General features: G+C 35.2%; 1 protein-coding gene across 3 annotated transcripts in view; it reads left to right on the plus strand.

The window, feature by feature from the left end:
• Positions 1 to 22,925, plus strand: part of PSIP1 (PC4 and SRSF1 interacting protein 1) — a 43,347-nt gene that overhangs the window by 16,881 nt on the left and 3,541 nt on the right. Inside the window, exons 4-14 of one of the 3 annotated variants that reach the window (XM_072728235.1) lie at positions 1,839 to 1,977; positions 4,543 to 4,647; positions 6,385 to 6,447; positions 11,415 to 11,511; positions 12,539 to 12,614; positions 17,402 to 17,630; positions 18,634 to 18,752; positions 21,442 to 21,497; positions 22,102 to 22,172; positions 22,382 to 22,483; positions 22,601 to 22,814. In XM_072728235.1, the coding sequence (XP_072584336.1) occupies positions 1,839 to 1,977; positions 4,543 to 4,647; positions 6,385 to 6,447; positions 11,415 to 11,511; positions 12,539 to 12,614; positions 17,402 to 17,630; positions 18,634 to 18,752; positions 21,442 to 21,497; positions 22,102 to 22,172; positions 22,382 to 22,483; positions 22,601 to 22,814 (1,271 nt within the window). Of the gene's footprint in view, positions 1 to 1,838; positions 1,978 to 4,542; positions 4,648 to 6,384; positions 6,448 to 11,414; positions 11,512 to 12,538; positions 12,615 to 17,401; positions 17,631 to 18,633; positions 18,753 to 20,045; positions 20,461 to 21,441; positions 21,498 to 22,101; positions 22,173 to 22,381; positions 22,484 to 22,600; positions 22,815 to 22,925 lie in introns of those variants that run through there. The other 2 variants (XM_072728237.1, XM_072728236.1) reach the window with 2 other exon arrangements.

The following is a 22,925-nucleotide window of genomic DNA, read 5'->3' on the forward strand; positions in this document are numbered from 1 at the left end:
AGAGAGAGAGAGAGAGGCAGAGACACAGGCAGAGGGAGAAGCAGGCTCCATGCAGGGAGCCTGATATGGGACTCGATCCCGGGTCTCCAGGATCAGGCTCCGGCCTGCAGGCAGTGCTAAACCGCTGCGCCCCTGGGGCTGCCCCTGCGTTAATTTTTCTAATTTGAGATCATGGGTAGGAATGAATGATTCCTAATAAGAGGCTGAATTTCTGAATCAAATGAGATAATGATTCAAATGTTCTTTAATCGATGTGGTGTTAAAAATACCTATATACAGTGAGAATTCTAAATTACAGAATTTAAATTATAAGGCTAATTTTTATATGTGCTGGTTATATTTAAATAGAACTGTCTTTTTTAATTAAAATTTTATCCTAAAGCCTTTTAAAATACTCTAACCGGACTGTTAACTGTAGTCATTAGGTCCTAAATTCTTAAAAGAATTTCACCAGATAAGGAATTTGTTATATATATATAATAATATAATCTTAAATTATAGCACATTTTAGAGGATATGAATAGTAATCTGCTTTCCCTTTTTCTTTTGGTGAATACATGTATATCAAGCAGCATAACCAAAAATCTCATAGATACAGTGCATCTTCCATTATAGAATTAACAGACATCTACAGGACAGACTGACATAAGGGGTCCGTCCTGGAGAATATCTCCAATTACACACAGTTTCATCATTTATAGATTTCATTTTTGTGCATTTGTCTGCTCACTAAAAATATATTGGTAACACCCCGATCAGTACTCATGGTGCCTTCATGGGCAAGCAAAATGGTAAAACTTTGGAGTAATTTGATGCACACATTCTTAGCTGAAGCTGACCAGGGCAATACTTTGCCACCTTAGTTTTGCTCTCATAAAGTAAACAGCTGTCCTTTTTTGCAGTCTTAATGTAGTGCTTTAGTTTTTGTATTTTTGTGCTTTTCTTTCTTGGTCATTTTGCAGTTTGTAATAGCTCTCAAATATGGTGCTGAAGTGCTTTTTAGCATTCCTAAGTACAAGAAGGCAGTTTTGTGCTCTATGGAGAAAGTATGTCTTATATATATAAGTTGCTGACTGTGAGTTTAATATTAATGGGTCACTAACATATTAATTAAAGTATCTTTAAAACAGAAACACACAGAAAAAAACAAGATTATGTATTGATTGGTTGATGAAATGTGACCAGAAGCTCAAAGGAACCCTGCCCTGTATTTTCCGTGGGGCAGTAGTTTGTTCAGTGTTTGTGGTGACTTTATAGAGCATATCTACCACAAATACAAGACTGACTTTAATGAATATATGATTGAACAAACGAACCAGTTATAACCTCTCATTCCTTCATTGAATATGGTAAAATCCTTAACACATTCTATTACAAAAGCCTGTGTATATGTACATATAGTATTATACCTTATCGATAGTTTTATGAGTTGTGTATTGTACTAAATTACTAAATTACTTTTAAGTAAAATCATATTTGGAGTGCATTTTTAATGGATAAATGTAGTTTTATCAGTTCTGGGGTACTTTTTATTATATACATAAAATTTACCATTTCAACCATTTTCAAGTGTACAGTGCAGTGGCATTAAGTACATTCACATTGTGCAACTTGAGTGTTTTTTTAATACAGGAATGGATTCTAGGAACTTGTGATTGAATTTAATAAAAGTGTCTGAACTTAGGTCTAATGAGTTATTTGTGTCTACCCTTTATGTGAGACTTTTTAAATGAATTTTGGGTTAAGAATTGTTTATAATTGCATCATAGGGTAGTGCTATTTAATGACATATATTTGAGATTGCTTTGCACTTACGTTTTTCTCCTTCTCCTTTTTAGTGCTTTTTTAGGCCCAAAGGATATATTTCCTTACTCAGAAAACAAGGAAAAGTACGGCAAACCAAATAAACGAAAAGGCTTTAATGAAGGTTTATGGGAGATTGATAATAATCCGAAAGTGAAATTTTCAAGTCAACAGGTGCGTTGTATTACATAAAATTTAGTTTAGTATTATTTATTCAGTGGTGGGCGATAACCACTATTATAGCCATAGGAAAATAAATATTAAGAGCCTTGTGGATTTCAGATTAAATTGTGCTTGTGAGGTTGAACCTTGATTTTTCATATCTAGATAAAATGATGAAAACATTACCTACATGGTTAAACAGATCTCAGAAAACTGAGAAAAATAATTATTTAAGTCCTGATTGGTAGTTTAATGGATCATTGACTTTGAAGCCATATGTACTGTTTTCTTAAATTCAGGTTTTATAATTTGAAGAATGTACTTTTTTCTTAAACATTTTAATTTTTAAATCCATAAAATTGTATTAGAATATAAATCTCACATGGGATAAATCTGTTACAGAAGTACAGCACAATGCAAATTATACTTAAATGTTCTTGGTGTTTAGAAGAGCAGCTTTAAATGAATCTTCCAGTTGTATGTTTTTCATTTGTCCAGAGGTTTTGTTCATTTAAATTAGACTGAGGTAGGAGTGCCTGACTGGTAGTCTGTTGAGCATGTGACTTTTGATCTTAGGGTTGTGAGTTCAAGCCCCACATTGGGCATAGAGCTTAAAATTTTTTTTATAAATAACCAACCTAGACTGAGGTAGTAAAATCTAAAGGTGATAGCAAACCAGAAATTCTGCAGCTTTCTACTTTTTATGTCTGTGCTTTTTTTTTTTTTTTTTTTTTCCTGTTTTTGCATGTGCCATGCTTTTTCTCAACTTTGATAACTTTTCAGGTGATACTCTCCCTGGAAATTTAAATCTTACATTGAGGCTCCAAGGCTGCATTATGATCCTAAATATCTTTATTACCACCCAAAACTTAATTTGTTTAATCATACCATATCATATTTGTTCTGTACTTAACTGTCACAGATAATGAACTCTATGAAAAAATAAGTTGTATGTGTCGTATGTGCCTAGTATTGCTATATGTGTGGCAAGATTAAGTATTCACTAAATATTGTGTGAATGTAAGACTAGATGGTTGGTTTCCCATCATTGTTGCCTCCATTGTAGAACGGGAGTCCAAAGAGACTGAATTAATCTTTCCTAAAACTTCACTCTGATCATCTGTCCTGTGATTTCACCTTCAAGGACTTTTTTATCCTCCTGCTAGCCCAACATGTTCACCCTATCCTCTGTTCCTGTGTACCTACTAAACTCCATGTAGCTTTCACCATATATGCTTGGGATTTTCCATTTCACAATATAATGGAATTTTTAATATGTTGTATACATGAAACCTAGCAGTTTTCTGTCCGTAACAAAAGTGTAAAAGGTTATGCTGGTGTGATGTACTCTGTTCTGGCCCAAACATGTCCCCAGTGGCACATTCCTAGGATTTGGGGAAAGTGGTGATCCCCAAACATATAAAACAAAAAAACTGACCATGGTGATTTACAGAAATTTATATAAGTAATTTTGAGGGCATTTTTATATTTTTTTGTTGTGACTTTATAATTTTATGGGTTTTTTACAAAAGAGGAAATAGGTTTACAGTTTAGACTTGAGAAGGAAATCATTAGAGGCACAGTTTGGACTTGGAGTACTATCATCTTGTAGACCTGTGCTTACCCTCTCCCAGTATGTAATGTGTTAACCTCTGTTATTCATCTTTTTGGGCCCCTAGTAGTTCATCTGTGTTAGTTTCTTATCACCTGAGGGCACTTTTAAAATTTAGTAATGATTACTTCTCACCACCATCCTGAACCCAGAGGAATGAATGCTGCCTGATTGAATTTCCATTCACGAATATGGGGGTGGGGGGGAGATGTTTGGTGGCCTCCCACTCAGTACCTTTTAAATCAGAATCACTTAAGTTTATGTCTCAGGAATCTGCATATTAAATAAACTAAGTATGAGATCTAGATCAAAGTATTTTTTTTTTTTTAAGATTCTATTTATTTATTCATAGAGATGCAGAGAGAGAGAGGCAGAGACACAGGCAGAGGGAGAAGCAGGCTCCACGCAGAGAGCCTGACGTGGGACTCGATCCAGGGTCTCCAGGATCACGCCCTGGGCTGCAGGCAGCACTAAACCGCTGTGCCACTGGGGCTGCCCTAGATCAAAGTCTTTAAATAAAGCTGTGATATATGTCCTTTGCTAAAGCTCTGTGTCTTGGAGTAAATAAGTTTCTTTTTAGAATATGTCAGTAGTGAATAAATAGAATGCTATTGTAAATCAAGTTACGTTCTATCTTGTTTGATATTTATTGGTCAGGAAATCAGAATGGTATTCTTTGTTACTATACTTCCATTTCTATCTGTCTCACTGTTCTATCCTTTACAATTTGTATACCTTTAATTCTAGGAATACAACCCCTTATAAAACCTTTTAAAATAATAATAAAAAAATAGAATTTAAAACTTGAAAAAATTATGCATGTTAAAAGCATACATGTGGAACAGAAATGAGAATGCTCTTATAACTTTTTTGTAAATAGGCTCTTGAATCTTTTCATGGGTAGAAAAGTTTTAAATTGGGATAAAATGTTATTTTGTGAAGTTAATAGACCTGATTGTTTATAGGCATCAACTAAACAATCAAATGCATCATCTGATGTTGAAGTTGAAGAAAAAGAAACAAGTGTTTCAAAGGAAGATACTGACCATGAAGAAAAAGCCAGCAATGAGGTATGTTTAATTTCTCTTGCATTCTAAACTTGTTGCAAGGAGGAAGTTTTAAGATGGGTTGGTCATTTGATCGCAAAATAGAAAGTAATATTTAAACTAGTTGAGAAATGAATGAGAAAATTTGTAAGGCTTATTTCCTTGTGTGAATATTAAATGCTGTATTGTAAAATAATTTTTGCATTTTTTTTTTTTTTAATTTTTGCATTTTTAAGATGCAGGGATGTTGTAGCACCTGACTGGCTCAGTAGATCGAGCATGTGACTCTTGATCTTCGGGTCATAAGTTCAAGCCCCACATTGGTAATAGAGATTACTTACCAAAAAAATGCATGGATATTTTTATTTGAAGTTACTTTGCTCTATAATATGTGAGGTCCACCTATAGGAGAGTGAGTTACTGTTAGGAATCTTTTTTATTTATTTATTTATTTATTTTTATTTTATTTTAAGATTTTATTTATTTACTCATGAGAGACACACAGAGAGAGAAGCGGAGACACAGGCAGATGGAGAAGCAGGCTCCCTGCGGGGAGCCAGATGTGGTACTTGATCCCAGGACCCGAGGATCACGTCCTGAGCCAAAGGCAGACGCTCAGCCACTGAGCCACCCAGGCATCCCAGGAATTTTTTTTAAAGCAAAGTATTGTGGGATCGGAGGTACTAGAAAATATATTGAACTGAATTTTTTTAAAGATTTTATTTATTGGGCAGCCAGGGTGGCTCAGCAGTTTAGCGCCGCCTTCAGCCCAGGGTGTGATCCTGGAAACCCGGGATCGAGTCCCACATCGGGCTCCCTGCATGGAGCCTGCTTCTCCCTCTGCCTGTGTCTCTGACTCTTTCTCTCTCTCTCTCTCTGTGTCTCTCGTGAGTAAATTAATAAAATCTTTAGAAAAAAAAAAGAATTTATTTATTCATTCATGGGAGACACATAGAGAGGCAGAGACATAAGACAGAGGGAGAAGCAGGCTCCCTATGGGGAGCCTGATGAGGAACTTGATCCCAGGACCCTGGGATCATGACCTGAGCCAAAGGCAGACGCTCAACTACTGAGCCACTCTGGTGCCCCTGAACTGAACTTTTTAAAATCTATCTTTACTTCCATCTCTGTATTTGATTATCTATGCGTTGAGGATACTGAGTCTTTTCAGGTCTCATGGAATGGTTGTTAGATCTCCAAAGTCTCACCCACTGCTTAAAAATTACAACCCGAAAATTCAGGATTGTACTGTAGAAAAAAGTGGTTTTATAAATTTAAAAAGACTGATTTTGAGGGGATCCCTGGGTGTCTCAGCAGTTTGGTGCCTGCCTTTGGCCCAGGGCGTGATCCTGGAGCCCCAGGATCAAGTCCCGCATCGGGCTCCCGGCATGGAGCCTGCTTCTCCCTCTGCCTGTGTCTCTGCCTCTCTTTCTCCCTCTGTGTCTATCATGAGTAAATAAATAAAATCTTAAAAAAAAAAAAAAAAAAGATTTCCCTGTGCACCAACAAGCATGAATTTTCTATTTCATCTGACAGGGGAAAGTTTTTTTTTTTTTTTTTTTAGACAAAGATACTGGCTGTTCCTTTCATTTTATAGTGATAGTGTTGACTTTGAATGTTTATAATTTTAAATTTCAGTGTTGCAAAACAAGTTTACCTAGTGAAATATGGTATTATTTGTAGTTTAAGAAATTTGCTTTAAGTCTTGACATAATTTATTCAGTTTCATTTGTGTATATATATATATTTTTTCAATTTCAGGATGTGACTAAAGCAATTGACATAACCACTCCAAAAGCTGCCAGAAGAGGGAGAAAGAGAAAGGTAATGTTACTGCTTAACCACAGGGATCTTAAAATAATTTTTATTTTAGATTGAGAAAGAGATAATGAAATCTTATTAAATTTAAAGTTGGCCCTTTACTCCAAGTCATTAATTTTTTGAAAAGATAGTTTATATTTACTTAGGAATATTATCTGTGTTTCTTTTCTAGTGATATAGCCACCCTTAAGATTAGTTGAATGGTAAAGGAATTAAAATGCCTCAGTTTTCATTCCTGTTAACAACACTTCCTCAGGGTTTCTCTGTAAAATGGATAATAACATATACTGATAAGGTTGTTGAAAGGATGAAATGAGTTACCACATATTAAATATCCACAATAAATCCTGGTACACAGTAATTGCTCTGTCAGTATTGTCCATTCTAATGTTATTAGCAGAATTGTTGCATGAAATGAGAATATGTGACATTTTAGGAGGAGGTACACCCTTGCTTTAACTAATGTTTCTTCTTCCCTATATGAAGTTTTGTCATCACCTGTTTCTGACAATCTGTTTATGTCTCAGACTATTATACGCCAGAGATTCAAGGAAAACTAAGGCTTCGGTTATCTTACGAGGAAGTAATATACAAAAACATAATTATAGTGGCTTTTTGTTTCCTGTGGGATATGTGGAAGGGGCTATGATAACTTTAAAAGGATTTTAATAATGGCAGAGTCATGTCAGGTAGATGAAGGAGGGGACGTGAAGAACATGTGAGGCAATCTGAATAGTATATACAGAAGTGTAGAGAAAATTTCATTTTAAGCATTCCATCTCAGTATTACCAGACCATAGAGTTTGAGGGAAAATGGTACAATACCTTAAATTGAACCTTGAACTTAGAGAAGTGATGAGAGCCATTTAATCACTTATATTTCACATTCATCCTCTTTTAAAGCAATGTGAATGATGGAGACTGGATTAGTGAGACAAGTAGTGAGACAAGTTCACAGGTTAATTCAGAATTTTAGTACTAATGTCACTGGTGCAAGCAGAGCATGGAGTAGTCAGTAATAGAAGATAAGGTCTCTTTTCGTTGAACATGTATTTTTGTTGAGACAGACAATACATAAAATAAGAGTTAAAAGAGGGTAGTGACTTGGTGACTAAGTCATGAAAGGCTTTTCTAAGGAGTTAGCATGAGATTGAGAGGATGGGACCTTCTGGCAGGTTTTTTAGTGTTGTAGACTCAGAGATAGGATTTAAGAGAACTGCAGGGGTTAATGTTGATGGTTGATTGGAAGTAGGTGTGTGAAGGGACGGAGGAATCTAGGGTGACTCCCAAGGTTGCCTTGGTTTGGGAGCAGAGGCATGGTGGGGAAGAGGAAGTGAAACATCTGGGGGAATTAGACTGCAGATACATAGTTTTGACATCAAAAGGGGAAAAGGTAAAAGTGAAAAGACATAGTCACTACTATAAAGATAGGACAAAGAGGTGAGGTGGTCAAGAATGCAGAAACCAGAATCCTGAGAGAACATAATGGAGATGAGCGGTTGCTTTGTAGAGTGAAGGCTGAGAATGAACTATCAGGTGAAAAGAGAAGATGTCAAGCTAAACAAGGGAGGAAAGAATTTTTTGAAAATGGTCAATAATGTCCTGATACAGAGAGGATCCTGGAAGATATTTGATAGTGGGGCTCCCCCAGGATACTTTAAAGTCAAATAGTAAGGGCAAATGAAGGGGGTTGCAGAATAAAATGTTCAATATTAAAGTTACATTATGTTTGAAATCTTTGAAGGGAAGGAGAGAGAATGCAGCAACAGGGATTTGCATGGTTAAAGGAAAGGTTTCAAGTGAAAAAAATATGAAGGCTTTAACAGTTTCCTTGCAAAACTGGGAAAGATTGAAGATGTGGAAAATATGAATAATTGTAGTAAGGAGATGCAGGATGAGAGAAGGGAGGGGGGCACATTTGAAGGACGAGACTTAACAGGAAGAAGGAGATGGACATTTCATCCTTTTTAACATTAAAGAGAAGGATGGAGGAGGTTATTTAAAAATTCTGGGGAGAATTGGGAATTAAGGGATATGTATGTAGCCTCAGTCTCTAGTATCCCATTCAGAGGAGGACTGCATGTATGATATAAGGCAAGAAGAAAGGATTGAAATGCTGGTGAGGAAAGAAGAGGGCACACACAACAGGATAAAGGTATTAATGGATGGCTTTGAAATCTCAACTGAGATTGCATAAAATGAATAAGTGTATCATCCCCCCCCCCCCCCCCCCCCCCAGGGAATAATAGAACAGAAAAGGTAGAGTTTTTTACAGAGATTTGTGGGACAGGTGCAGCAAAACAAGAAAACTGGAGGGCTTGCATATGAATAATGTAGTTCTATGAGGTTGGTGGTGGGGTGCTTTTAGGTAAGATCATGAAGGGAGAGTAGAGGAGTACAAGAAAGAGGGTAATAAATGGGGAGTAAAAGTGTCAAAGGGTTAGAGGTCTTAGATCAAATAAAATATAGAAGAAATTAATTTGCAGTCTATTTGTGTTTAAGATTTAAGTGTATGAATATTTGAAATAATTATCTTTTCTGTGGATGAAATACTTTATTTTCATGAGGAATGTTTTTGACTTGCCTGATTTTTCTAACAGTGGAGAATACATATCCATGGTAGGGCTGGTTTTTTTGATTCAGTATTAGTGTTAAGTTTTTATTTATGATATTAATTATTGATACTCTTCTTGCTGTCTCCTCCAAAAGATCCATTCTGCCTTTATCTTGCGTAATGTTTTGATTTACTTCCAAAAATTGCAAGTGTAAATGAAGAACTGTGGGGTTTTTTGTTGTTGTTGGTTTTTTTTTTTTTTTTTTTTTTTTGCATTGAAGAACTCATCAGTTTGAACTGAATTTTAGAGAACTTTGCCCTCTTAACACCTCTGTATGAGAAGAGCTGTCAGTCTTGGCTTCTCAATTTTGATACCTGGGGAGCTTGTTGAAAACACAGATGCCTGGCTTCCCACCAGAGGAGCTATTGAATCAAGATTGGGGCAGGAGTGTAGAGGTGGTTTGTAAGTTTAAAATTTTAGAGATAGAACCTTAGCTGATGTTTAATGGAGCAATTTTTGTTAATGTTCCTTGAGAACAATTCATAGGTGAACTTAGTTGAGTTTATTGACTTTTAAAAATACTTTGAATATGCATTATTTTCCAACTATAAAAGCAAACATATTTAAAATAAAAAAATGGATACATTCTTAGAAGTGGGATTGGTAAATCAAAAATTTGCGTAGTTTTGGGACGCCTGGGTGGCTCAGTGGTTGAGCCATCTGCCTTTGGCTCAGGGCGTGATCCTGGAGTCCTGGGATTGAGTCCCACATTGGGCTCCCTGCATGGAGTCTGCTTCTCCCTCTGCCTATGTCTCTGCCTCTCTCTGTGTGTGGGTCTCTCACGAATAAATAACACCACCCCCCAGAAAATTTGCGTATTTTAAAGTGCTCATATTTTAAAGAACCTTTCAGGAAGGTGTTGCCACTTAATTGATCATTGGTAATCAATAGTAAGATTCTTTATTTCCTTACCAATACTGAGCATTATTAAGTTTTTGGGGACCCTGGGTGGCTCAGTTGGTTAAGTGTCTGCCTTTGGCTTATGTTATGATCTCAAGGTCCTGGGATTGAGGCCCCCTATCAGGCTCCTGCTCATCAGGGAGTCTCCCTCTTCTCCTGCCCCCACTCATGCTCTCTTTATCAAATAAATAAAACGTTTTTAAAAAAAGATTTTAAAGTTTTTTTTTTTTTTACCAATAATAGATTGTGCATGTTTTTATATGCTTTTATTCGTTTATTTTTGTTGATCTAGTTAATGCTGAGTTGAAATAATTGGTTATAGGGCAGCAGCTCATAGTGGTCCTCCCATCCTCTTTCTACACTCTTTCCTTCCATTTCAATTATGATCAGTTGTTTACATTTCCTTTCTTAATTGGTGGTTTTAACCTTTGTTCTACTGCTTTAATCAATTAAAATGACTCTGATTTGGGGCTCTTGTCTCTTTGGGGGTCATTTTAGTTTGCAAAGGGTCACTGGAATTTATTACTCCTCTGTAGTAAATCGCTCTTTATGGAAAATAATAATGAGAGAAGAACAGCAGATGTCAGTTCAAAAATAAAACATATTAATAAAAGAACAAGAAATATTAGCAACAATTTCTTGCCTTTGAATATTAACTTAGGTTCTCTCTCATAAGTACACAACGTAAAGTATTCTTTGCATTTTGAGATACTTGATGAAAGTACATTTATAAGTAATGTGTGGATTAAGTGTGATTATACTTTTTTTTAAAAGATTTTATTTACTTATTCATGAGAGACACAAGGAGAGAGAGAGAGGCAGAGGCAGAGACAGAGACAGAGACAGAGGGAGAAGCAGGCTCCATGCAGGGAGCCCGATGTGGGACTCAATCCTGGGTCTCCAGGATCACGCCGTGGGCTGAAGGCGGCGCTAAACCGCTGAGCCACTTGGGCTGCCCTAAGTGTGATTATACTTAAGTCACCATTTTGCATCAAGAATGTTAGCTCTATTTTTACAAACGATTTTTTTTAGGCTGAGGATCTCTAAGAAGTGATGTTTTTAGTTTGTTAGAATTGTTTGCCCCTGAGTGGCACGGTTGGTTAAGTGGCCGCTCTTGATTTAAGCTCAGGTCATGATCTCAGGGGCATGAGATCAAGCCCTACCTGTGACTCCACGCTCGGTGGGGCATCTGCTTGAGAATTGTCTCCTCTTTTTCCCTTCTACCCTTTCCCCTGCCTTCCCACTCTTCTCTCAAAGAAGTAAATTGTTTAAAAAATAATATTCACTAGAGTTATAAGCGGTGTTTGGGGATGTCACTGATGAGTTCACTGTTGAAAAATCATGTACAAGTTATGCTTATTTGTAAATTCTTTAAGGTGGCATATCTTTGCTGTTGAATTAAACTTGGAATGCCTACTATTTACTTGTTAAGTAAATTAAGTCTTTGTAATTCAGGCAGAAAAACAAGTAGAAACTGAGGAGGCAGGAGTAGTGACAACAGCAACAGCATCTGTGAATCTAAAAGTGAGTCCTAAAAGAGGACGACCTGCAGGTAGGACTATTAATGTTTAAATCTCTGGCTTGTTAGTACTCTTATTACAGTGTTGTGCCTCAGATACTTTGGAATAGGTGGGTAGGCAGCCTATATATATAGATTTATATATATATATAGATAGATAGATTTATATATATATATGTATGTATAAACTTCAGAGGAGATAAACATGATGGTTTCTGCTTTGTGTGATCAAGTATTTTAGATTTAAAATAATTGCTTGGGACTTTTTTTTCATTTTCTGTTTTATCTCTCTCACATTTTCCCCTAATAGCGGCACATGAGGCTGTGGTGAGGTTATATTCCATGAATGATGGGTTTATTTTACCTCTTACTGTAGAAAGCATAAATTTTCCAAATGGAAATTAATGCATTCTTTGTCTCAGGACCTTTACAGTACGCAGCTGTCTTCAGCATTGCCTGTTGAAAGTATTGTCCTAATTCAGGAAATTGGAAATATTTTGGAAGGTTATACTTCTAATACAAATTTAAACAAAGAAAATTAACCAAAATAGGACCAGTTCTTTTTCTAACTATAATTGAATTCTTTGAAAATGGGGGAAGATCAGTAATACCCAGAAAAGAAAAATCCCGAGATTTGTTTCTATCATTATTTTTGGAATTTGCTAATGGATCAGATTAATGGTGTTAGGAAATTCGGTGAACTCTGATGCAGATTTTCAAAGATATGAATGTACAATATACGCTTATTATAATATGTATATGAAAATTGAATATAAGTAGTACTATCTATTGTACAGTTGAAACCATGAAGAATGTTCTTCTAAGCCCTCTTAGCTATACTAAGGAGGGAATGAAGATGACTCTGTTCATCTACCCACTTTTAAATACTCTGTTGTTGCTCATTTGAATCATTGAGGGATAGGATATTTAAAACTTAAGATGAAAATATCTTTAATAAATCACTAATATTCTTAGTATATATCATTTGTAATCTTTATATGTGAGAATTGCATCTTGAAAGATGGTAGTTACTGATTTTGTTTTTCCCTGTAAATGTTAGCTACAGAAGTCAAGATCCCAAAACCAAGAGGCAGACCCAAAATGGTAAAACAGCCCTGTCCTTCAGAGACTGACATGTGAGTTTATTTTTAATGTATAATTAGTTATACACTGAATGAGGCATATAAGTATAAATCTCTCTGTATTTATACCAGTTTTATTTTATAGGATATTTGCTGTTACTATTCTGTGTTTCTAAAAATTATGGGAGAAAACTATTGAAAAGTTTTTTGTTGTATAAAAAGTAAAAACTAATGGGGAATCAAGAGCATCTGCTGCATGGTTCAGTCGGTTAAGTTTCCAACTCAGATCTTGATCTCAGGGTCCTGAGTTCAAGCCCTGCATTGGGCTCCACGCTGGGCCTGGTGCCTACTTTACAAAAATCATTTCATTAAGACATCCTCTTGGTATATCAGGATATAAACGTACTTAGATAATACAAGGTAAAATCTGTAATAGGGAAATTCGGCAAGATAGTGTGTTTAAGGAAACTTGACTAGCTCCTTCAGAGTAATTTAGGACTACTAACTAAGTGTGTGGGGGTAGGGGCACCAGGGTGTTGTAGTCAGTTAAGGGTCTGACTCTTAGTTTCCACTGGTTAGGTAGTGATCTTGTGGTTGTAAGAATGAGCTTCCTGCCTGGCTCTGTTCTGAACAAGGAGTTGGCTTGAGACCATCCCGCCCTCTGTAGGCATGCTCTTTCAAATAAATAAATCTTTAAAAACAATACTTTTAATGGGAGCCTGGCTGGCTCCGTTTGTAGAGCATATGACTCTTGATCTTGTAAGTTCAAGCCCCATATTCGGTATAGAGATTATTTAGACAGTTTTTGTAATGTGAATTTAAAATTTTAGAGTATTTTATGGTAACTACTTAATCAACAAAGTAATGTTTGTTTTTTTCTTGCCACCTTTGTTTTCCACAGATGGATATTGTTTATATGGCTTTTCTGGGTGGAAACTTCACCAGAAAGGAAAGATACATTTAGACAAAGGGTAAAAAAACCCTTTTTAGCTATTGTGTGTAAAGATTTATATAGAGAAGGCTCAAGCAAGTTGGTCATTTAAGAGGGGATTTATTTTCAGTGTTTGGAGCAAAACATAGGAAATTTTAGTTATAGAACACTGAAGCATTGGTACTTTTCAATTAAATATGTTTGAAGAGTTTTATTGTACTGACAAGCTAGCTTTTAAAGTATTCTCAAAAATACTGGCACAGGGACGTCTGGTGGCTCTGCCTTTGGCTCAGGGCATGATCCCGCAGTCCCAGGATCGAGTCCCGCATTGGGCTCACTGCAGGGAGCTTGCTCCTCCCTCTGCCTGTGTCTCTCTGCCCTCTCTCTCTCTCTCATGAGTAAATAAATAAAATCTTTAATAAAAAAAAATAGTGGCACAAAATTACAACATGGTTTTAACTACTGTAATGAAATTAAGAAATTAGGTACACGCAGGTGAGTTTGTTTTCTAAACATACCAAATCCCACTCATTCCCTGCCTAATCTAATCATGGCATCAGACATAAAGTCTAGGATTTCATGATTCATAGAAGGCCTTGATCTGAAGATTTAGGAACCGAAAACACAAGTTATTTGCTCCGTTCTCCCCTTGATCACATACCTAGATCTGGGATAGGGAGCCACACAAACTCTTATGCTCTTATTTGGAAAGGAGGAGCTTAAAAGAGGCCTACAGCAGTCATTGATCCCTAAGAAATATAAAATTCTGGGAAAATACTGTGAGATATCTCTATTTTAGGTGTAAGGAAGGTTCCCTTGATTAGGCCCCAGTTTTCCCGAGACTGTCAAGGTAGACCATTTCTCTCTATGGCTTTTAGCTAATCCTGTGACAGTTCTCTACTTTTCAGTATCATCCTTATTGCATCTGAAAAGGTCATTGGAAAATACTACCCTCATCAACTGGGTAGTATTGTGTCTACTTTCAGGCTATATAGGATGTTGGGGACCCAAGCTTCCTTTTTAGATCTCCATTAATTTCTCCTGATGGAGGCTATGTTACTTTCAGTAATAATAATACCTTATAGTGTGTTATTTTAGTCAGCTTCATGCCCAGTTGGCCTTTCAAGACCATAGGACTTTCCTCAGACTTGGCTTTTTTAAATTTATTTTTTCCCCATCGCCCCCCTCAGACATACTTATTATATATTTAATTTACATTCACTTTGGGTTTATAGGTTTTCCTGAGAAACCCTTGGTCTCTTCCCTAGAAACTGTTCATCTAAAGGACCAATGTAATCCAATTTGAATTACTCAGGAAAGGCTGGTAGCTTATACCTCTTTTTTTTTTTTTTTTTAAAGAGTTTATTTATTTAGTTATTCATGAGAGAGACAGAGAGAGAGAGAGGCAGAGACACAGGCAGAGGGAGAAGCAGGCTCCGTGCAGGAAGCCTGACGTGGGACTCAATCCCAGGACTCCAGGATCATGCCCCTGGGTGAAGGTGGCGCTAAACCACTGAGCCACCCAGGGTTCCCTAGTTTATACCTTTGATTGGATCTTTGACCCCAGTCTTTTTCTGAATTTGAAAATTCAGTGGGAATTTCCAACACTGAAGTGCACGGAATTTTTAGGTTCTTTTGTCATTTGCTATTTTTAAAAACTCCTTTCTTTCTTGAAGTGCCTTTTTAATATCCTAATAACAACCCACTCAAGATGGTAGCATTCTATCTTGAAGCCTCGTCAACTAAAGGCACTGAATTTTCTTTCACATTATCACAGGTAACAGTTTTGCCCACTGTATAAAAATAATTAGGTTTTTCGAGTTTTCAGCCCCAAAGTCAGTGTCACATGTTTTAAGTTTTTACATAAATTTTATGTATCCATGAATGTTTTGCAAAGGCAAGTATGGACAGCCTCAAAATAGCAGTAGCTTATAAAATTTTTCATTTATGTTGTATGTAGGTTGGGCATTAGCCATAGCTATTCTTAGCTGTGTATCTGAGCACAAACTGTGGAGTACAGAGCCAAACTATGTAAGTGCTTCCTAAAGTTTTGCTCTCCACCATGAGAACAGGATGTATGTGTTAGTGATAGCTTTTTTGCAGTGAGTCCTAAAATGACAAGATAATGGAATAGAGCCCAGAAAAGCTGAAACCATCTCCTAATCCTCATGTAAAGTAAGAAATATTTGATACAAGCCACTAAGATATTTTGAGTTGTATTTACATTAGTTTTTGCTTCTGTTAACATATTTTTAAACTATTTACAAATAGTTTCCTATGGTGCCTTGACCTATTAAAAAGGGAAATTGTCACTAGGGAGAAGTCTGCTTTTCACAAAAGGTGGTATGGAGGACCACTGGGAGAATACTTGTTTGTAGCAAGTCTTGATGGTTAAGTTTGCTTTGATATTGTTCAAAAATCCTTGAAATAACCCCACCTCTTATGACTTTATCGTACACTTCTTTATGTTTAACAACAGCAGCAACAAAAAAAATGACTGCACAGGATTCCACTGTGTATGTTTCTTAAGATCTGTCTCATGTATGGGTATATCCTTTCAAAAACGGTGTCTTATGTCTTGTACATGTGCAGACATAATATTAGAATACATTGCTGAAGCAGATTTGCTAGTTCAGAGAGTATCTGGATTTTTAATATCTGCTTCTTTCCATTGAGGGGATAATACTTTGGGCAAGGAATTGTTCAATATCTATTAAAGAGCCATGGAAATGCTTTCTGTATTTGACTCTGTATTCCCATCTCCATGAAACTATCAAAATATTCACATTTGTGGAAGTATTGAAGATTTAAATGATTTTACTTGCATGCCTTTTCTTCTATTGATTAGAAATTAATGAGGAAACCCATATGACATTTGAAAATAGCATAGCCAATGATGGTTATGTGACAAAGAAATTTCTGAAGAGATTAAAAAGTGAGTTTTTTTTCTCTTCTAATTTAATAATCTCTTAAGGGTACAAGGAAGCAGTTGTCTGGTAGGCGATCAGTGGATTTGGAACTGAAATACTGGGCCAATTACTTGAGCTAACAAAGCTATCATTAAATAGCTTTTGCAAGCTTCAAGTTGTATTTTTTTATGGGATTGCTCTAGTTGAATGTTTTATACCCTAAAATGGTTAGCATTGATATCATTTGATTCTCTTAGAGCCTATCATCGTACCATAAATACTTGTATTTTTTTCTGCTGTGCTAGGTAGCATTAGTATCATCTGATAGTAGCATTAGGCTTACTGAGTAGTTTTGATAGTTTTGACTTAGTGATGTCTGTAAATCCATTGGTGATGGGAATGCTCAATGCTAGTGAATTCACTGTTAGGTATACTTAATTGCCATGTATTTTACTATTGTATGCATAACTTGGGAGCTTTGACTTTGCAGAGTATTTCTTTGAATTCTCAAATGATCATATTTGATCTTAAGCAGTTCACTTCTGCAATTGTATTTTTCCCAATCTGTGTACTTTTTAAACATGTTATTCTTACAGTTGTGTAGAATATAGGATCCAGGTGTCTCACCCATCTTACATACTGCTCTACCCCCATAGTGAAGAATTATCTTGGCATGTAAGAGCACAATAGGTATTTTTTTCAGTGAATAAAGAACATTACAAAAACCCTGAAAAACAAAGGGAAAAAAATCACTTTTATTACTACCTTCATGCCACTGTAATTTTTGTATTTTCTAATTTATATGAAGAGGATGTTCTTTTCCTTTTATATTTGGATAGTAAAGACATTATATTTTACTAGAACATATGTTAAATTTGTCTTTAAGTGAAAAATTATGTCTTATTGTCCTCCAAAATACTTACTTGGTTGGGAGAGTATGGTTCTAAAAGAAAATAATGATACTAAAAATTCATTTTCCATTACTGTATTCTCTAAAACAGGGTAACTGAAGAAGACAAAAGTAAGAAAAAGGGGCAAGAAGAAAAACAACCTAAAAAGCAGCTTAAAAAGGATGAAGAGGGCCAGAAGGAAGAAGATAAGCCAAGAAAAGAGCCAGACAAAAAAGAGGGGAAGAAAGAAGTTGAATCCAAAAGAAAAAATTTACCTAAAACAGGGGTTACATCAACCTCTGATTCTGAAGAGGAAGGAGATGATCAAGAAAGTGAAAAGGTACAATGTTTATCAAATAAAATATTCTATTTTTAGCTGCTTTTGTAGTCATTTTTTTACCTAGTAAGCTTTCAGTTTCTGAAAGTATGTGTGATTAAAACTGAATTTTTCTACCTTTGTAAACTTGAATTGGCTGTGTTAAAAAGCATATTTGAAACTTTATTGTACATTCTAGATATTATAATAGTATGGAAATCAGATGTTATATAATGAACTTCTAGTAACCCACCTATTGTAGAAAAGTAGAAATTAAGCCAAATGGACTGTGCAGTGAAGACAGTTCTAAAAGAGGTGCATTTATACATAGGTTTTTATTATATACTACAATGAAATTCTTAGCACTCTTCAGGCCTATTTAGTGTACAATTTTATCAGTGTGTATTTGAATGCTATAGTTGTTTAGGAATTTGATTAAAGCTATACATCTTTTTGTTTAGAAGAACACAAGTATTGTGTGTATATCTTTGTTTTTATCTAATTTATTTATTTTTAAAAGATTTTATTTATTCATGAGAGACACAGAGGCAGAGACAGGCAGAGGGAGAAGCAGGGCCCATGCCAGGAGCCCGACATGTGACTCGATCCCAGGTCTCCAGGATCATGCCCCGGGCTGAAGGTGGCGCTAAACCGCTGAGCCACCGGGGCTGCCCTGTTTTTTTCTAATTAATATTTACTTTATAAGCCAGAGATTTTAAATTGGACAGCTTGAGCAATATACTTGTTAGTAAACAGGTACTGAAGTCAGAACTATAGTGTAGAGGCAAATAGCAGAGGACATCACTTAGTATAGCAGTGTAGAAAATAGATTTTATTCCCCGAGTTATCAAGGGAGAGAGCTCAGTTTAGGTAGCAAAATGTACAATTCTGGGATTTTTTTTTTTTTTTAACTAGTAATTTAAGTATTTGTTCCTTAAGAAAACTAGTTGCTGCTTTCTCCCAGGACTGTAATCCTAGGAGCGCTAGTCACTACTGACTCATTAACTAAATTCATCCTAATTCTCAGAAGAGAAAAGGTGGAAGGAACTTTCAGACTCCTCATAGAAGGAATATGCTGAAAGGCCAGCATGAGAAAGAAGCAGCAGATAGAAAACGCAAGCAAGAGGAACAGATGGAAACTGAGCAGTAAGTATTTTTTTATTCTAAATTTTGATTTCCTTTTTAAGCTAGCATGAAATTTTAAAATGATAGAAATTCATTTTCCAGACCTTATGAAGCCTTTTAGAGAAGTGACTTTTCCCAGGTCTTAGAAAAAAAGTCTTCAGTATATGATGATGATCATGTTTCAGGCTTCATTCTTTGCTGAGTAGTAAGAGGATGAAATTCACTGAGGTAATCACTCTGTGAATTATTTTTAATTTAAACTGAAAGTGCACATAAGTTTGAACTGTGGAAAATGTTCTCACCCTCTACTATTCACTTAAGTATTAAATACAGAAAGAGTGGTGATATGTTGGTGGAGAAAGTATGAAATATCCTTACTTGTCATACACCACTGGCAGGCCACTCCTAAAAGACAAGCAAAAATAACAAGCACAGTTGGAAACCCATGGCGGCCCTTAAAAGTAAATCTAAAGGCTGACAGGGTTTGCATTAGGTGTGTGCAATATAAATTAAGTTCAAAGCTGATTTAAGTTTTGGTACTTGGAGACAATATATACTTACCATGGGGAATTTCTTTCCTCTTTTATTCTTTCAAGTAATTTTACTAGAAGGAAAATTGCACTGGCGATGATTACACTTCATGTGCTTATTACATAAGTTTTCCTAGTTATCTTGAGACTGTCACTTCTGAATTTTCTTTGAAAAGCATTTTGTGAAGTATCTTGCATTATTCTGACTAAACTTGGTGTTTTTGTTTTTTTGGTTAATGGAGGTGATTTTAAAAACATGCTGTAGGTCACTATGACAAACTTAATGATAAGTAGTGAATTCTTTGAGTAATTTTGTAGTTTTTCTTATAAGATACATTTGTAAGCCAAAAGTCTCTACAAATACAGCGTTTGACTATCTGCTTTCTTAGTTGCTTGGAGGATGATTATATAAGCAGTTTCATCTGCTTTAGGGGAGTAATTTAAAAACTGATCTAAAACTCAAAAGTGTTACTCCCTGTATTCTGTTAGACTTTGACCATTTCTGTAAATATTAAACTTATTTTTTGTTACCTATCCTTTTCTATCCTTTCACTGAAAAGTTGTTGGACTGTTTGTTGCTTTTAACTTTATTGTGCTCCCCAAATTAAGATATAAAATTAGTCATTGCTTAGTAAATCTAGCCCAACCCTTCTTCAGTATCTCAAAGTTATCTTTATGTGTTTCAGTTTCTTTTTTGAATGTCCTCCGAATGTAACTTTCTCAAATTCTAATATTTGTGTTTTCTTTCCTTCTCCTGTTATTACAAAACTTTGTACTTGGACAGTTTTGCTCTGTAAAGCATTTCAGATGCAGCTTGTGTGAAATGCATTATGCAAAATAAAGTTTATTGTATTGTATTCCCAGCCAAACAACATGTAATCTACAGTAATAAAAAATATATCTCATTTTGGGCTCAAAGCATTAATCCAGTTACTGAAAAGAGAATACAAGTGGAGCAAACAAGAGATGAAGATCTTGAGACAGACTCATTGGACTGAATTTCCCCCTCCCCCCCCTTGATGGAAGAATGTTGCAGATTCTAAATTGAGGACTTCATTAATGGCATTATTACTGTGTTATGATTGTTAAAAAAAAAAAAATTTCCTGTAAGGTACACACTACATACCAAGGTCGGCCATCATTCCTGTTAAAAGTTTTTTACCAAGCTTAAAATGAAGCTTTGTGTTTGAAAGTTAGAAGATGGTGGTTGTACATTATTTCATTTAGAAAATATAAAAATTCATTTTGTTTTGAAGCTAGGTGTTAAACTGGAATAGCTCTTATACCCCAGAGAATGGGGCAGTTGTGCCCTTCCCTTGACATTCCTTTGTTGTTTAATTCTTTAGAATTCTTAATAACTGTTTTTTTTTTAATCCTGAGAGATTAAACAGTAGACTTGTTAAGAAAACAAAAATGAAACTGTAACCAAAATTTTAAAATAAAGTTTTTTTTTAAAAAAAAACCTGATTTTTAGATATTGTTTTGTTCTTGTCTATTTCAATTGGTTTATAATAGGGCCCGAACTCAAAGCCAAGGTACTAGAAATTAAGAATTCATTTTTAAATGCTTATTTTTGTGATCTGCAGTAAAATGGTACCTTTTCTTTTGTGACATGGTATGTAAATGTCAATGACTGTTGTTTAAATTTGATATACTGGCCAAAGAACCCCATTTTATTATAATAGTATTATCTTTGAATATTCTGTTTTACTTAGAAACTTAACCCCTCCAGTTATCTACCCTTTTGGAGATGTGGGAAAAATTAGTGTGTTTTTGATGTGCTACTTTAGAAAACAATTGTGATGCAGAACTCACGAAATGCTTATAGATGTTCTTTTCCCACTGTGGTCAGTCTGTCCATTGACCCTGACACTGGGTCTTTAAATACCACTATTTATTATTAGACAAAAATTTCACCATGACAAGTGTAAAAATTATTTGTGATGCCACAGAAAAATTAGATTTTAGCATGTTAATTTTTACGTGTTTTTTGTTGATAGTAACTAATACTAATGCTGTGGCATTCCAGAGTTCTATGAATTACAGTCAATTCCTTGTGATCTAGGCTGTTGACTTTCTATCTTAAAAATCCTTTTAGCTTTTACATAAGGGATTGTGGGCATTTGGTAATCAGTCACAAAGTTCCAATGTTTTGAAATATTTGTGTTAACATTTGATAGGCAGAATAAAGATGAAGGAAAGAAGCCAGAAGTTAAGAAAGTGGAGAAGAAGCGAGGTTAGTTATTTCACTTTCTAAGATGTATAAAATAATACATGGAAAGGAAATTACACAATTTCTTGTGTATAGGTTTTAAAATCATCATTTTATATTCTTAAATCCTACAAAAGCATTTTTTTCCAAATCCCTAGCAGATTCTATATACATTGTATTTTAAATATAATCAGGTGCCCTGCTCACCTGCTAAGGACTCCTACTTTTTTATTATTGCTCATTATCTAATGGTCACATTTTTTTGTAACGTTGCCAAAAACCTAGATATTTCGCCTTTTTTGACAAATCTCATTGTTTCCGATAGTTTCTCCTTTTTTTTTTTTTTTTTTTTAAATCCTGTAAGGTAAAACAGTTGTAGGGGGGTTTATTAACTGGATATAAGCTACTTATTTTAGAAACCCTGTGCAGCTAGATGGTGAATTTTTTCTTCAAATGATGAATGTTGCTTTCCTAAATACTAAAAATGGCAAATAACTTCTAGTGAGAACTAGGCAGATTATGAAGAACATTTTTAAAAATCAAATCTTGTCATTGTTTTTGATTAGATTTATATAGAAATAGTAGTTTTGGAAAAACTATTTACTGTGTTTCACATTTTAATTTATAGAAACATCAATGGATTCTCGACTTCAAAGGATACATGCTGAAATTAAAAATTCACTCAAAATTGATAATCTTGTAAGTCTTTAATACCTCATTTAAAATCATAGCGCTGCTTTTATAGCTTCATATTTTCTCACCTGATTTTATAAGTATGTGTAAATTTAAGAGAAATGGGACTATAACTGGTCTTTTGTACTGCCTTGAGATTTTAAAAATAATCTTTAGGAATAGAGCATATAGGTTTTGGTAATTAACAGTTATGAAATTACTGTTTTGTCATGAAGGATGTGAACAGATGTATTGAGGCGTTGGATGAACTTGCTTCACTTCAGGTCACAATGCAACAAGCTCAGAAACATACAGAGATGATTACAACACTGAAAAAAGTAAGTGATCTTGAGTTATGCAGATTTTAAGAATTTACTGATCACCATGTCGTTAAGTAGTAACAGTTTAAAAATCAATGAAGAAAACAATTTTGAGTGTATATTTTGTTTTCTCAGATACGGCGATTCAAAGTTAGTCAGGTTATCATGGAAAAGTCTACAATGTTGTATAACAAGTTTAAGAATATGTTTTTGGTTGGTGAAGGAGATTCTGTGATCACACAAGTGCTGAATAAATCTCTCGCTGAACAAAGACAGCATGAGGAAGCAAATAAAACCAAAGATCAAGGGAAGAAAGGGCCAAACAAAAAGCTAGAAAAAGAACAAACAGGTATGTGGTAGTAAGTTGTTTGCTGGGACTGCTTTTAAAAAAATGGCTTTGACACATGATTTCATTAGGGTCTAAGGTATCCTAAAGCTAAGGTTGAGCCCTTCTGTTTAA

The sequence above is a fragment of the Vulpes vulpes genome, chromosome 12 (assembly GCF_048418805.1).
Source record: "Vulpes vulpes isolate BD-2025 chromosome 12, VulVul3, whole genome shotgun sequence".
NCBI lineage: Eukaryota > Metazoa > Chordata > Mammalia > Carnivora > Canidae > Vulpes > Vulpes vulpes.